Consider the following 14,538-nt stretch of genomic DNA (forward strand, 5'->3'; position numbering starts at 1 on the left):
CCTGACTGCAGGCTCCCACCCTCTCTAGAGTGCCTGGCTTAATTAATCCTTATGGTTTTGGCTTTTTTGCGGTGCTGAGTTCTTCTGTGACGTCATCCGTCCATTTCTTTCTCGTTTTGCATGTTTGTACAGGTGCTTATGGAGGCCACGGGTCAACCTCCACTGTGTGTTTTCAGCCTCATTTCACCTTGGCTTATGAGACAGTCAGTCTCTTACTGGGGACCTGGGGCTCACCAGTTAGGCTAAGCTGGCTGGCCAACGGACTCCAGAGAGGCCTGTCAGCCTGTTTCCCCACACTGGGGTTACAAAAGCACGAAGCACTATGCGTAGCATTTTGTGTAGGTTTGGGGAATTGAACTCAGGCCCTCAGCCCCAGGATCCCCACACTCTGTTTTCCTATCTACATGATCGGTTTTCACTGTCTCCAAGGCTACCCATTCCTGATCCTGAAGGGCTTGTTGAGGGTAAGGAGCCCAGAGCCTTGGTTCTAACTCTGCCATTTGGTCTGCAGCTCCCCCCTCCCCCCTCCCCCTTCCTCCCTTCCCCCACCTTCCTCTGGAGTATCTTCGAAACGTCAGAGGACTCCATACCAGTGCGCTTTGATAAGTTTCCAGGTCCCGTTCACTTTGATATATTCAGGGGCCCTGGTTTAGAACAAGTGCTTTTGTTGCCTTGCCCTCTCATCTTGGGTCATTGATGCTTTAGCTAGAGCTGCGCTAGGCTTCCGTGAGAATGGTCCAGTCACCTGGGCCTTCCTAGTTGCCTGCCCACCTGCTTCCCCTGGTGGCAGTCAGGAGCCCTTGCAAGAGCAAACTCCTGCAACTGTTACACTATTGCAAGCGTTGTAGTTTATTAAATCTGCTAAGCAGTATGGAAAGGCCACCATCTCTTCAGTAACCCCTTTCATACCCCGTATAAATGCTATTTACGTGGGCTGATGTTCAGGGCCCTGTCTGCCACTGGTCTCTTGGCTGGTGCGACAGGGTCGTCAGCCTGGGTTTGGGACCCGTTCTTATTGGAGTTCAAGCTTCTACTAACACTCAGACTCTCCTTGCTTGTTCTTCCTCAGATTCACACGTTTTTCCCTCCCCCACCCCCGGGCCCTCCACATGTCTGCCCAATTACTTCCGCTGCAGCAACGGGGCCTGTGTAATGGGCACCTGGGTGTGCGACGGCTACAGGGACTGTGCCGATGGCTCAGATGAGGAAGCCTGCCCCTCTCTAGGTGAGTCCTGGTCCTGGGTTGTTCAGTGGGCATTTTCTCTTGTAGAGGGCACTCTGGGGGCATTGTGCACCAAGGCCACGCAGCAACCCAAGGGAGCATCCTAGCTTTTAAACTGCTCTGTGGGCTTCCTGCTGGAAAAGTCCCGCTCCTCTGCCTACCACCCTTGCTTCCCTCACAGTAGGGAATTACAGATGGGATAATAAGGCAGTGTTTTGTGTGTGTATAGAACTTAAGAGGCTAGGACCCAATTTTTATGCTTGCTGGCTGGCGGGCATTCCCTCTAAAAGAAGGGCGACCACTGCCATCTAGTGGCTGGTGATAGAAACAGCTGAAAGATCTATACAACCTGATGCTTGAGGTCCAGCTTTGAGAAGTCACCTGTCCTGTGGAAAGAACTGGAGTGAGGGGGCTTTCCCTGAACTGGAAGCAGTTCCAAGATTGCTTTTGAGAGGAGAATTGGCATTTGGTTGGACTGTTTTGCATGGTGCTTTTCAGAGCCCACCTTTAGGTCTACAGAAATCCTCTTCCTCGGTGCACACCCCACCGCTTCTTCCCTGTTTAAAAAGTCACCAGTGGAAAGTCAGAGGAGGCTTTAGGGTTTAGTGCTGGAAGATTCTGTGACTATCAGACAAATATCTTAACAATTAGGCAGCCATTTAAACTGGTAGGTTGCTAATTCATGGTTTAAATTTTAGTGTTTAAAAATCATTAGCGTATATTCATTGTACAAGACGGTGGGTTTTAGTATGACATTTCCATACCTGTATACCATGTGTCGTGATGACAGCTACCCACATTATTTCTCCACTTGTCACTTTGTGCTTTCCCAGTGGTCTTGTAGAAAATTAATTTTTTTTAAATCCCCCTTGTGTGTATGTCAGTGTGTGTGAGTGTCTCTGTGTGTGTGTGTATGTGTATGTGTGTATGTGTATGTGTGTGTGTGTATGTGTGTGTGTATGTGTGTGCATGTGTCAGTGTGTGTGTCTTTGTGCATGTGTGTGTGTGTATGTGTATGTCAGTGTGTGTGAGTGTCTGTGTGTGTGTATGTGTGTCTCTCGCGAGCACACATGCACGCTCATGTGTGGGGAGGTGGAGGTTGGCGGACAAGCACAGCATTGGCCTTTGCATCTCGCCTTGTTAGGGACAGCCAGGGTCTCTTGCTGTACATTGGTGCATATGCCAATCCAGCTGGCCCTCGAGCTTCTGGGGATTCTCTATCTTCATCTCACCCTAGGGACACTGGCGTTACAGGTCCTTGCATCTGTGAGGCAAGCACATTTTCCACTGAGCTGTCCTCCCGGGCCTGGAGAGCACCTCTCAACACTCAGCATTTCCTCTTCTCTCTTCCTCGCTCCTCCTCTCCGTTCTCCTCTTCTCCCTTACCCCTCGCCATCCCTCTCCTCTCCTCCTCACCACCCCTCACCTTGTCTTTGCTCGTTGCCCCTCCTGTCCCTCTGCTTCTATCCCCTCTCTTCCTTAGTGCCTTTTGGAGACAGGCTCTCAGTATGCATCCTCGGAGCTTGTTGCAGCACGGCCTGCAGAGACCGTGTTGGGTGGGTGTGCTGCTGCAGCAGCTAAGAACACAGTAGGAGCATCTCAGCATGCTTGTTCCGGGCCGTGTTTCCGTGGTCCTTACCTTGATGCTCCTGCACAGTTGTCTTTGTGAAGCTGCCCACAGCTGTGTCTCAATTTGTCTCCTTTCTCTTCTTCTCTCTCACAGTTAATATAGAAAGTTCCCGGAGGAGAATGTGTAGAAATGTATTGGACTGACATGTGTGAAACCGTTTTTTGTCTTGTCTTCAGGTCCGGCTGACATCTCAGCTGGATTTAGAACACTGGCCTGTCAAGTGCTTTTCTTTAGAATTGTAAGGCATCTGCAGCTGTCCTCTGAGTAGCCATAGCCATATCTTCCACCTGGCACCCATATTCTGATGTTTTATTAGGATGTGCATCAATGTACACCCACTTGTTGGGGTTTGAGGGATTCTTCCTGGAACTGTCTGGTTAATGGCACAAGCCTCTGCCTTCTCCTGGTGACCTTATTGTCTGTCACTGTTGATTGGATCTCCTTATGCTCCTTTTGCTTTTTTGTTTTCAAACAAAATCTCACTGTGTAGCCCTGCAATTAGCTGTGTAGACCAGACGGGGCTCACACTTGTCGGAATCCTCCTCCTTCTGTCTTCTGAGCTGATGGAATTTTAGGCGTGAGTCACCATATCTGTGACCCTTCTTCTTGACTTTTTTTTAGATGAAAAGATTTGTGTTTTTCTTCCCACTTTCTGTGACATTTGCTTCCTGTCACCAGGTCTTCCTCCAAGTGTCTTCATTTCTGTTATTCTGATTCAGTTGCTTTTCATTTTTATTATTGTTCCTTTTAGTACTACACCTGGTCCCATTTGCATGGAAGATATGTGTCTGTCTGTGAGCATACTAAAGACATTTGGCAGTGAAGTTTGCTTCTGTGTGTGTTTGGTGGTGGAATGTGTATGTGCAGGATGCATGCGTATGATTTGTGTGCCTGTGGGTGCACACGCAGAGGCCACGGCAGGGCAGAGCATTGGCATTGGGTGTCTTCTTCTATTGCTTTCCAGCTTAATGCCTTGATGCATCCTTCACTGAATCTGCTCAGCTTTTTGACAGGGACGCTGGGTATTCAGAATCAAGTCCTCGGGGCAGTGCTTCTTAGTCATTGTTCCATCTCCTCAGCCTCCTGACATTTGCTTTTTATAAAGCTGTATTTCCTCCAGACAACTTTCTTGGAGGTGTGTGTGTATCTGTGTGTAGATGTGTGTGCACACTTGCATGTGTTTATGTACATGTGTGTATACATGTATGTGCATACTTGTATGTGTATGAGTATTTATGTATGTGTGTGTACACACGCGCATACACACAAGCACACTCGTGTATGTTAACATTTGTGTGTGTGCACGTGCGCATGCGTACATATACACACACGTTGCATTTTATTTTGTTTTTGAGGCTAAAGGCTTTTCTTAGGGCATGTGTTTCAGGACAGGAACTAAAATGCTGCTAATGGGTTCCGAGCACCCTGCTGAGTGTGCCAGCTTTGTGCTTTGGCTGGCCTTCTTGCTAGGAGCCCCCAGGCCTTGGTAATTTCCTTGTTTATCCACGAAGCTGCTCTGTGTACTTAGAGGCAATCCTAGGCCCCCTGCCTACCCGTCAGAGCGTCATGTCCGAGCGCTCCGAACGCTCCGAACTGTCCTGACTTCTCATTGGCTGACTGTAAGTCAGTACCTCTGTTAACTGTAGCCTCTTCTTTCCCAGGTATGGCTGCGTAGACAGCCCTTCCGTTTTGATTCTTTGCACACCACAGTCAGTCAGGCTTCCGCCTACTCAGATATGGCCAGTTGTGTCCTGGGGCTGGGTCCAGAAGGAGGCGGCAGCAGGAGGCTGCTTTGAAACTTCTGACCCTTGTCCAGTCTTCTCTCTCGGGTGAGAGAGGTGGTTTCTGAGTGTTTGGGGACCCTGTGATATTGACCTGGCTGGCTCGGAGCCTTCTCTTCCAGTAGCTTCTGTGGGATGCGCCCCTCCGACCTCCCTGCCTCACTCGCCTTGTCCTTATCCTTTCCTTTCTTCTTATCCATGCCTGGGTCTATTTATTTATTTATATTTATTTATTTATTTATAAAAACATTTATTTAATGTATAAGTACACCATTGCTCTCTTTAGACATACCAGGAGAGGACATCAGATCCCTTTACAGATGGTTGTGAGCCACCATGTAGTTGCTGGGAATTGAACTCAAGACCTCTGGAAGAGCAGTCGGTGCTCTTAATGCCTGGGTCTTTAAAGAGAATCTTTCCAGTGAGTCTGTGGTGGGGCTCACAAGGAGCATCATAAGGCACAGTCCCATTTGTTCTCTCTGGCCATAGACGGCAGGTGCGCTCCCCCTGCACACTGAAAAGTTGAATGGTTGTTCTTACAGGCAAGCTTCCTCCATACCAAAAAGTCATTTAAAAAATCCATTTTCCTAGCAAACTCCACTGCTGCCTCCACTCCCACCCAGCTCGGGCAGTGTGACCGATTTGAGTTCGAGTGCCACCAACCAAAGAAATGTATCCCCAACTGGAAGCGCTGTGACGGTCACCAAGATTGCCAAGACGGCCAGGATGAAGCCAACTGCCGTGAGTACCCTCTGGTGGCCACTGGCCAGTCCTGAGTCCCGTTCTTCTGCTTGGTCTTCGGGCTGCTGGCTCCTGTCTGCCCTGGGGTAACTGTTTACTGTACTGTCTGTGAGGGCCGTGGTGAACGGGCAACCGTCACAGTACATGCAGTATATGATGGTGCTACTGGAATTAATAAACTGGCTAAATGTAAAATACCAGGAGCACGCATCTCCAGCAGAAAGATTCTGAAAGACTCTCTCTCTCTCTCTGTCTCTCTGTCTCTCTCTCTCTCTCTCTCTCTCTCTCTCTCTCTCTCTCTCTCTCTCTCTCTCTCTCTCTCTTCCCACCCTGTTCTATATTCTGCCCAGCCACCGAGTGATCAACACTTGGCAGAGAATAAATAAGAATTGCTTACGCAAACTTGGGACAGGAGATTCTTGACAATGGCATGTCTAGACTAAAAAAAGATATGAGGGCAGAGAACTCTACATTTGAGTAACACAGGGTAACCTTTACACAGTGCACAGAAACATTATGTCTACACTTCTGCTCTCAATTTCTTGTCTCTTAAAGATTCCTAAGAAAGGCAAGACTGAGCCCCAAAGCAAACCCTACCAAGTGTCGCCACTTCCTGATGGAATTGGTCCTAGCTCCTGAGCATCCGTCACAGCAGGGCAGCCAGCATGCCTATCTGTCCCTCACTTCCTCTAAGGAGCTTCCCTGGGTACAGCAGGGGAGCAGACAGTGGGACAACTGGCAGTTCAGAACATGACGTCTAGTTATCAGCTGATTCCTCTAATTCAGCCCTTATAGCCCTTAGCAAACAGAAGCGACTCAGAAGGATCAATCAAGTTACTTCTCCTTTTTATTTGCATTTGTGAGTTTTATTTTTATTAAAGGATACTTTCTGTCCATTTTAAAATGTCCTCAGCACCTTGGCCCGAAAATATGAAAGCATGCACGTCACACCTGCAGGTAACACAAGCTAATAGAGTAGTGGAGAGGGGTCTCTGATAAAATAACAGAGGCTCAAGGGAAATAGTCCTGAGGTTTGGCTCTGTTAGAAATGTGCTAGTGCAGGCTTGATGACCTAACCTCAATGCCCAGAACCCACAAGAAATGAAAGATCAGACTCCTGGCAGTGGGGAGCCAGACGCAGGAGGATGGAGGACCAGCCAGCTTAGCCCCGATGGTGACCTCTGAGCCTATGAAAGCCCCAGTCTCAAAGGAGGTAGATGACATTCATGAGGATGATGTTTAGGTTTGTCCTCTGACCTCTGTGCTCACCCCCAAATATGTGCACACACGTGCTTGTGCACACACCTGAAAAGGAAGACAAATTAACATATTTGTGAGTTTTAACATGTCAGTCACCACTCCCACTTCCTGCACTGTCTCTCCAATCTCCATCTCAACTTGTAATCTTGGTATCATCTCTGTGCTATACCTCTCCTGGGCATATACCCAAAGGATTTCCCGGCATGCAATAAAGACACATGCCCCACTATGGTCATAGCAGCCTTATTTATAATAGCCAGAAGCTGGAAAGAACCCAGATGCCCCTCAAAGGAGGAATGGATACAGAAAATGTGGTATATTTTCACAATGGAATACTACTCAGCAATTAGAAACAATGAATTCACAAAATTTTTAGGCAAATGGTTTGATCTGGAAAATATCATCCTAAGTGAGGTAACCCAATCACAAAAGAATACACATGGAATGCAATCTCTGATAAGTGGATATTAATTAGCCAGAAGCTCTGAATACCCAAGGCACAAATTGCATAACAAATGACTCCCGTGTAGAAGTCCTAATCCTGGAAAGGATTGATCTAGCATGGGAAGGGAATATAAGGACAGAGAAAAAGGAGGGAAGTGATTGGAGAAGGGATGGAGAGAAGAAGGTTTATGGGACAGGGGAGGGGGGATCCGGGAAAGGGGAAATCATTTGGAATGTAAACAAAGAATATAGAAAATAAAAATATTTAAAAAAAAAAGGAAGATTAAGCTTCAAGGAGAACAACCCCGCCCTTCACCCCTCACCCCTCACCCCTCACCCCGCCTCTGGTCAGTAGCCCTGGGACCTTACTCTGTGGCTTTCCCGACATTCCACACTGAATGTCCTTATCAAGGGAGAATACACCAAGCCCAGCACAAATTAAATACAGGTTAGTGGAAAATCCTACATTTGCATGGAAAGAATGAAGAAAGCGAACCCCTGGGACATTCTGATGTCCCGCACGGCGGGTTTACCTCATGCTCACACTCACCAAAACCACAGTGGGAACAGCTTAGCCGAGAGCGAGCTTAGCCGAGAGTATCAGCCAAGGCATCAGGTGAATGTTAATAATAATTAACAGGAAAGAAAAGAAGCAGTGCCTCCCTCCCCGGTGATCGGAACTCGCTAATTGGCATCCTTTTAAATCGCTTTTTCAACTTGTTCCAAATCTATCTTACTCACAGGGGTGTTGCTTAGTTAAAGGTCTTAAAAATCAAATGTACTATTACCCATAATTCCTTTGTTCCACTCTTGTGATCGTCTTATCAAAGAGAAGACGTGTTTCTAGTACCCCACGTTCCGTGCTTGGTGCCGTCAGTCACGTGTCTGTTAATCAGTTTAAATATTAATGACAGTCTCAGTTTTGGGTTTTAAAGCTATTTCTTGTTGCTAAAGTTTTAAGACATGTTTCACAAATCCCCCTCAGATCCCCTATTGTCCTGTTCACCTCTGTGGTTGCTTCGAATGACCATTCAACGGGAGATTTCTGTGGCAGCAATCTTGTGGTTTTCAAGATAATTCCCTTAAGAACAGCTTGGCACCTTTTTGTGTCACCAGCCTACCATTCAGATCTCCACCCCCCTAAAAAGAACTTCCGGGGTGTCCTTTGCCTTCTCTCCCACACTCCCCAGAGTGACATGTGCTTGCATTTCCTCTCAGAGAGGTTACACTGTGAGGGCAGGTCCTCTCCAGCCATGTGTCACGTCACTGTCGTAGACAGTAGCACCCGGATCGTGCTCTGCTCACTGAATAGATGCCTGGGGTCCATCCTGGGCTGGGGGGGTAACAGCAGCAATGGCTCTCAAGCCTCCTCTTAAGTCACCGTCATAGGACACATAGCCTTGCCCTTCTGCTTCCCAAGACAAAACCAATTCTCTCAGAATATAATAGTCATCTGTAATATCATGTTCTTCCTGTCGAAGGGGGATTCTAGTTGTAAAAATCTTCATAAGGGTTGCAAGAGAGATGGCTTCATGGGTCAAGCAATTACCGTGCAAGCGTGAGGATCATAATTTGGATCCTCTGCCCCCAAGTAAAAGCTGGGCAGGCGTGGAAACTTCATCTGTAATTTCAGAATTTCTTCCTGTTCTCACAGTGCTCACTGCAAGTCCTAAGGAAGCTGCACAGGTCAGAGGTTCTCCATCTGGGGGCCACGAGCCCTTTTGGGTTGCATATCAGATATTTACCTTGTGATCAATAGCAGTAGCAAAATTACATTTATGAAGTAGCAACAAGATAATTTTATATTTGGGGGTTACCACAACGAGAAGAACTATATTAAAGGGCGGAAGCATTAGGAAGGTTAAGAACCGCTGTTGTAGATGGAAGTCAGGATCGCAGGGCTCATTCTCAGGCAGAGACAGTTGATCCTGGATGTCATGTGGGGACTGAAAACTGTGCCCTCCACTGCAGGACATGTGGAGCAAGCCCTGGGAATCTAACTTTTAAGAATGTCCTCAGACAACTGTGAGGAAACATTACGAATGTTCCATTTTTAGGTTGCTCTACAGCTGATCTCTTTGGAGACCCCTGGGTAGCTGATTCTTTACTTTCCCCGGCCTCTGGGTGGCTGTCTCTCAGAAGCTGTGTGTCTTTCAGAAGAAGGTGGCTCCTCCACCTTCAAAGCCAGCAGCAGGCAAGGTCTCTGCTTTGAAGGGCCTGTGGAATTAGCTGGGCGCCAGTTGGACAGCAGATAATATAGGTTGAGCATTCTTCATCACGATCCTTCCAGCTGACCTAGAACTAGCCAGGACGCCTCGTATGCAAAAAAATGCCCTGGGTTTGATCCCCAGCACCCAGGAGATGGAGACAGGAGCATCAGGAGTTCAAAGACATTCTTCGGGACATAGAGTTGGAGGCAAGGCTGAAATACTTGAGACTCTATCTCAGTACCAAGCATAAGCAAGACCCCCATCTGGTCTCTCTGACTCTGAAACTCTCGATCTTCCTGAAGGGAGGTGCTAGTCAATTCCATCCCTTGCTACACATGGCCAGCACTGTCCTGCTGCTTCTTCCAGAGAATCTTGGAGATCAGTAGTTCCAAGGAGCCAGCCTACTTTCCGTATGCACTGGCTGGTTTTGTGTGTCAACTTGACACAGGCTGGAGTTATCACTGAACAAGGAGCTTCAGTTGGGGAAGTGCCTCCATGAGATCCAGCTGTGGGCCATTTTCTCAATTAGTGATCAAGCGGAGAGGGCCCCTTGTGGGTGGTGCCAGTTCTGGGCTGGTAGTCCTGGGTTCTATAAGAGAGCAAGCTGAGCAAGGCAGGGGAAGCAAGCCAGTAAGGAGCATCCCTCCATGGCCTCTGCATCAGCTCCTGCTTCCTGACCTGCTTGAGTTCCCGTCCTGACTTCCTTTAGTGATGAACTACAACGTGGAAGTGTAAGCTCAATAAACCCTTTCCTCCCCAACTTGCTTCTTGGTCATGATGTTTGTGCAGGAATAGAAACCCTGACTAAGACGCCGTAAACATGGTGACCCTGGGCGCAGCACACCCTCTCCCTCTGGGACTAAGGAGGTCCTCTGTCTTTCAGCCACTCACAGCACCCTGACATGTATGAGCAGGGAGTTCAAGTGTGAGGACGGCGAGGCATGCATTGTGCTCTCGGAGCGCTGTGACGGCTTCCTGGATTGCTCGGATGAGAGCGACGAGAAGGCCTGCAGTGGTGAGTCACGGCCCCGCCCTACACGCCCCTGCCCTACACGCCCCGTGGGGGCTTCTAGCTGGGACCCCGGGAACTCCAGCTCCACTCGAACCTGTGCTCAGCCTGGGAGTGCCAGCACGGGCATGGGACGAGGTGGGGTTCCATTCTGACGGAGCAAGCCAGTTCCTCCCCACCTGTGAAGCCTTGGCGTGTGTTCCGCACGGTCTCTATGCCTGCAGAAGCATGCACCGCCATTGCTCCCACAGCCCTGTGCTGCAGGTGGGATTAGCTCAGGCCTGTTGTGCAGAGTGCATGGCATCCTTCATCCTACAGTGTCTTCCACTGAGAATGAAGCTTAAAACTCATCAGGTGCAGGGGAGGTAAAAGGAAATACTGAGGGAAGTTTAGGAGAGCCCTGGAAAGGGGCTATGGTGAGATACCATCACACTTTCTGGGGTGTCTTTCTCAGATAATGATTGTGTCCTCATAACCATTTAGTCTGTAGTGGTTCTACCTCAGAGGAGATCTTTGAACCTCATAGATTTGTAAGGTAGAACTTTCTTGGACTTCTCTCTCTCTCTCTCTCTCTCTCTCTCTCTCTCTAGATGAGTTAACTGTATACAAAGTCCAGAATCTCCAGTGGACAGCTGATTTCTCTGGGGATGTGACTTTGACCTGGATGCGGCCAAAGAAGATGCCTTCTGCTTCCTGTGTGTACAACGTCTACTACAGGTGGGTCCCTTTAGCCTCGGACGCGGATGCCCCGCGAGTTCTCCTGCGATGTGCATGGAGAACTCCTCCTTAGCGGGCTCATGTGTCTCTGCCACCCCACACGGCCTCTCTGTGACAGTGTCCTACTTGTTTTGGTCAGGGTGGTTGGAGAGAGCATCTGGAAGACCCTGGAAACCCACAGCAACAAAACAAGCACTGTGCTAAAGGTCCTGAAGCCAGACACCACGTACCAGGTTAAGGTGCAGGTGCACTGTCTCAGCAAGGTGCACAACACCAATGACTTTGTGACCCTGAGGACTCCAGAGGGGTGTAAGTATTACAGCTGGGTTGTTCTGAGGTATGACCATGTGATCCGGAGGTTGAGCCCAGGGCCCTGCACGTTTCCGAAGGCTTTCCACCACTGAGCTACACCCCGAGTCGTCTTTTAGATTTTATTCTGAGGCAGGGTCTCACTCATTTGTACCTGGCCTCAACCTTGCTCTGCAGCCCAGGCAGGCCTGGAATTTGTGCTCTTCCTGTCTTTCCGCCCCAGGTCTCTAGGATGGCAGCTGTGCAGTCACATCTATAATGCAGCTTTAAAGTTGGTGGTGTTTGTGGTGTGTGGGGAGTTGTGGGTGCGCATGCTCACTTGTGTACACACCTTATATGCTTGTGTGGTGACCAGAGGCCAACTCTGGGTCTCTCTGTCAGGCTCTCTCCCTCTTATTTTTGGAGATGGGATCTCTCACCGAATGTGGAGTTCACTGCGTGGGCTAGGCCTGCTGGCTGTCGACACTTGCCACCATGTCCAACCTTTCCATGGGTGCTGGGGATCTGAATTCAGGTCCCTCATGCCTACGCAGGAAGCACTTTACCCAGTGAACCATTTCCCCAGCCCCCAGGATATAATTATGAGAGCGTGTAACAGGCCTTTTCCTGAGGATGCTTTTGACTGAGCGTGTGCATACCCACACTTTACGTGTGTGAGGATGCACGCCCACTCCCTACTTGTACGAAGTGCCATGGCTAAGGTTTTCCAGTCTGCTGTGAGGTGTTGATGTTAATCTTCCTACCACAGCCCAGAATGCTCTTACCCTTTAGAAGTGAGTTTCAGACGGTTTCTACCCTGTCCCCCATTGTCCCTGTCCTCCGCCCCCCCAACACCTTCAGTATTTCTTGCCTAGTTTCTGCTTCCATTTTCCTTTTCTGGGTACTTCCTGGTACCCGATAATTATGAAGTCCTTATCCCTTAAATACAAGGCATGTCAGCATTTTGTTGCTAAGTTTAAAAAAAAAAAACTTAACAGGTTCTAAGAGGGTTTCCCACCTGCTCCTTCCTTCTGTGTAGACAGCTCTTTATATAAGGAATGTGCAAACTCCTCTCTGCTATATATTTTAAGATATTCAATTAATATTTAAGTATTAATTGATAAGAGTTGTCCAGCTGTGCTGTTTAACACCGGGCCTTCCATCTGTCCACATCCATTTTCTCTCCAGCCCTCTCCCACCATCAACCCTTGCAGGCTTGGGAATCGCTAGTCCCTGTGCTGCTGTGAGATCATTCTGCAGTCTCTGCACAGAAGTGAGACCAGCCAGGATTTACCTTTTTGAGACTTGGCTTTATTTCACTTGATATATAATGTCTTTCAGGTTTATCTATGCTGACACAAATGGCAGGGTATCATTCTTTATGATCAAATATTATTACACTGTATATACATGCCACATTTTCTGTTTGTCTACTGAGGGGTATCTGTGTTGATTTTGCATCTTGGCTGCTGTGAATTGCTGCAGAAACATGGAATGTAGGTATATGGATTTCTTTGGATATATGGACCCAGTAAGCGGTAATAATGTTGGATCATAGCATGGCACTAATGCTAGAGTTTGAGAAACCAAGATGCTGTCGTGGGTGATAATCTCACCAATAGTAGGTTCTTCTATGTCTGCCACTGTGAAAGCTCCTGTTGGCTTTTTGTCCTTCCAATTGATGCTAGCCGCCATTTTTGGGATAAAGAATATCACATCATTTAAATTTGCACCTCCCTCATGATTAGTGATGTTAAGCTGTTCTTTTCATAACTTACCAATTGATTCCTATGCCATTTAATTTTTGCTGAATTCATATATCAGCCCCAGCTACTTGATGGTACAGTCTCTCTTTTTTTTAATGCATATGATCAAGTAGTTTGAACGTGGCTTGTGGTTTGGCTGTTTCCTAGTGCCAGATGCTCCTCGGAATCTCCAGCTGTCCCTGAACAATGAAGAGGAAGGTGTGATTGTTGGGCACTGGGCTCCTCCTGTCCACACCCATGGCCTCATCCGTGAGTACATTGTAAGTACTGTCAGGACATTGGTGGGATGTCAGAGAGTTTCAGGTCATTTGGCACTTCAGTGATTTGGCACTGTGGAGAATGACCCCATCTGCCAGGTTGCTGCACACCTCTCTTACCTTCTTTTCTTATCGCTGTGATAAAATATCCTGACAAAGCAACTTAAGGGAGAAAGAATACAGTGTACAGTGACCCAAGAGCTGAAGCAGCCAGCCCTGCTGCATCCATGGTCAGGAAACAGCAGTGCATGCCTGTGCTCAGCTCACCCGCTGCATCCACAGTCAGGAAGCAGCAATGCATGCCTGTTCTCAGCTCACCTGCTGCATCCACGGTCAGGAAGCAGCGGTGCATGCCTGTGCTCAGCTCACCTGCTGCATTCACGGTCAGGAAGCAGCAGTGCATGCCTGTGCTCAGCTCACCCGTGCATCCACGGTCAGGAAGCAGCAGTGCATGCCTGTGCTCAGCTCACCTTCTCCATTGGCACAGTCCAGCATCCAGCCCAGGAAAAGGATGTGCTAGCTACACCTCACCATGTATCCTACTCAACATAAACATCTGCAGGGACACCCACAGAGTCCTCTCCCAGGGGAGTCTAGATCCTCTCAAGTTGCCCATTGTCACTAGCCTTCACAGCGCCCTCTCCCTGCCTGTTCCCTTCCCACGTGAGTCTTTCCGAGACGCTAGCAGGCCAGATCTCTGATTACCTCTTCCTTTTCCGATACTTCTCCCCATAGGTGGAATACAGCAGGAGTGGATCCAAGATGTGGGCCTCCCAGAGAGCTGCCAGCAACTCTACAGAAATAAAGAACCTACTGCCCAATGCTCTCTACAGCATCAGAGTGAGTGTCTCCACCCTCTCCAGCCACTGGCCCCTCCTAACGCGCACGCACGCACTCAGTGAGCTCTATGCTATGGTTAAGAAGGTGGCTGCTGCTCTGGCTCTCAGCAGAAGCATCAGCACCAGCGGAGAGATTATGTGAAGACAGCTCTGGAGGAGTGTCAGCATGGAACAGTCCTGCACAAGCGGCGGAGTTCTTCCTTTAAGGCACATGGTCTTTCCACTAGCTTCAAATTTCTGACCTTAGACATGAAATGTATAGTGGAAAATTACTAAGAGAACACAGATTAACCACAAATATGTCACAATGCAAGGAAGGAAGGAAGGAAGGAAGGAAGGAAGGAAGGAAGGAAGGAAGGAAGGAAGGAAGGAAA

The 14,538-nt window shown here is 48.4% G+C and overlaps 1 protein-coding gene across 2 annotated transcripts in view; it reads left to right on the forward strand.

The window, feature by feature from the left end:
- Positions 1-14,538, forward strand: part of Sorl1 (sortilin related receptor 1) — a 162,761-nt gene that overhangs the window by 125,596 nt on the left and 22,627 nt on the right. For both annotated transcript variants that reach the window (XM_052188613.1, XM_052188614.1), the window contains 7 exons: positions 1,070-1,225; positions 5,225-5,374; positions 10,172-10,303; positions 10,888-11,014; positions 11,154-11,323; positions 13,216-13,328; positions 14,061-14,165. In XM_052188613.1, the coding sequence (XP_052044573.1) occupies positions 1,070-1,225; positions 5,225-5,374; positions 10,172-10,303; positions 10,888-11,014; positions 11,154-11,323; positions 13,216-13,328; positions 14,061-14,165 (953 nt within the window). The remainder of the gene's footprint in view (positions 1-1,069; positions 1,226-5,224; positions 5,375-10,171; positions 10,304-10,887; positions 11,015-11,153; positions 11,324-13,215; positions 13,329-14,060; positions 14,166-14,538) is intronic.

Source organism: Apodemus sylvaticus, chromosome 7 (assembly GCF_947179515.1).
Source record: "Apodemus sylvaticus chromosome 7, mApoSyl1.1, whole genome shotgun sequence".
Classification (NCBI taxonomy): Eukaryota; Metazoa; Chordata; class Mammalia; order Rodentia; family Muridae; genus Apodemus; species Apodemus sylvaticus.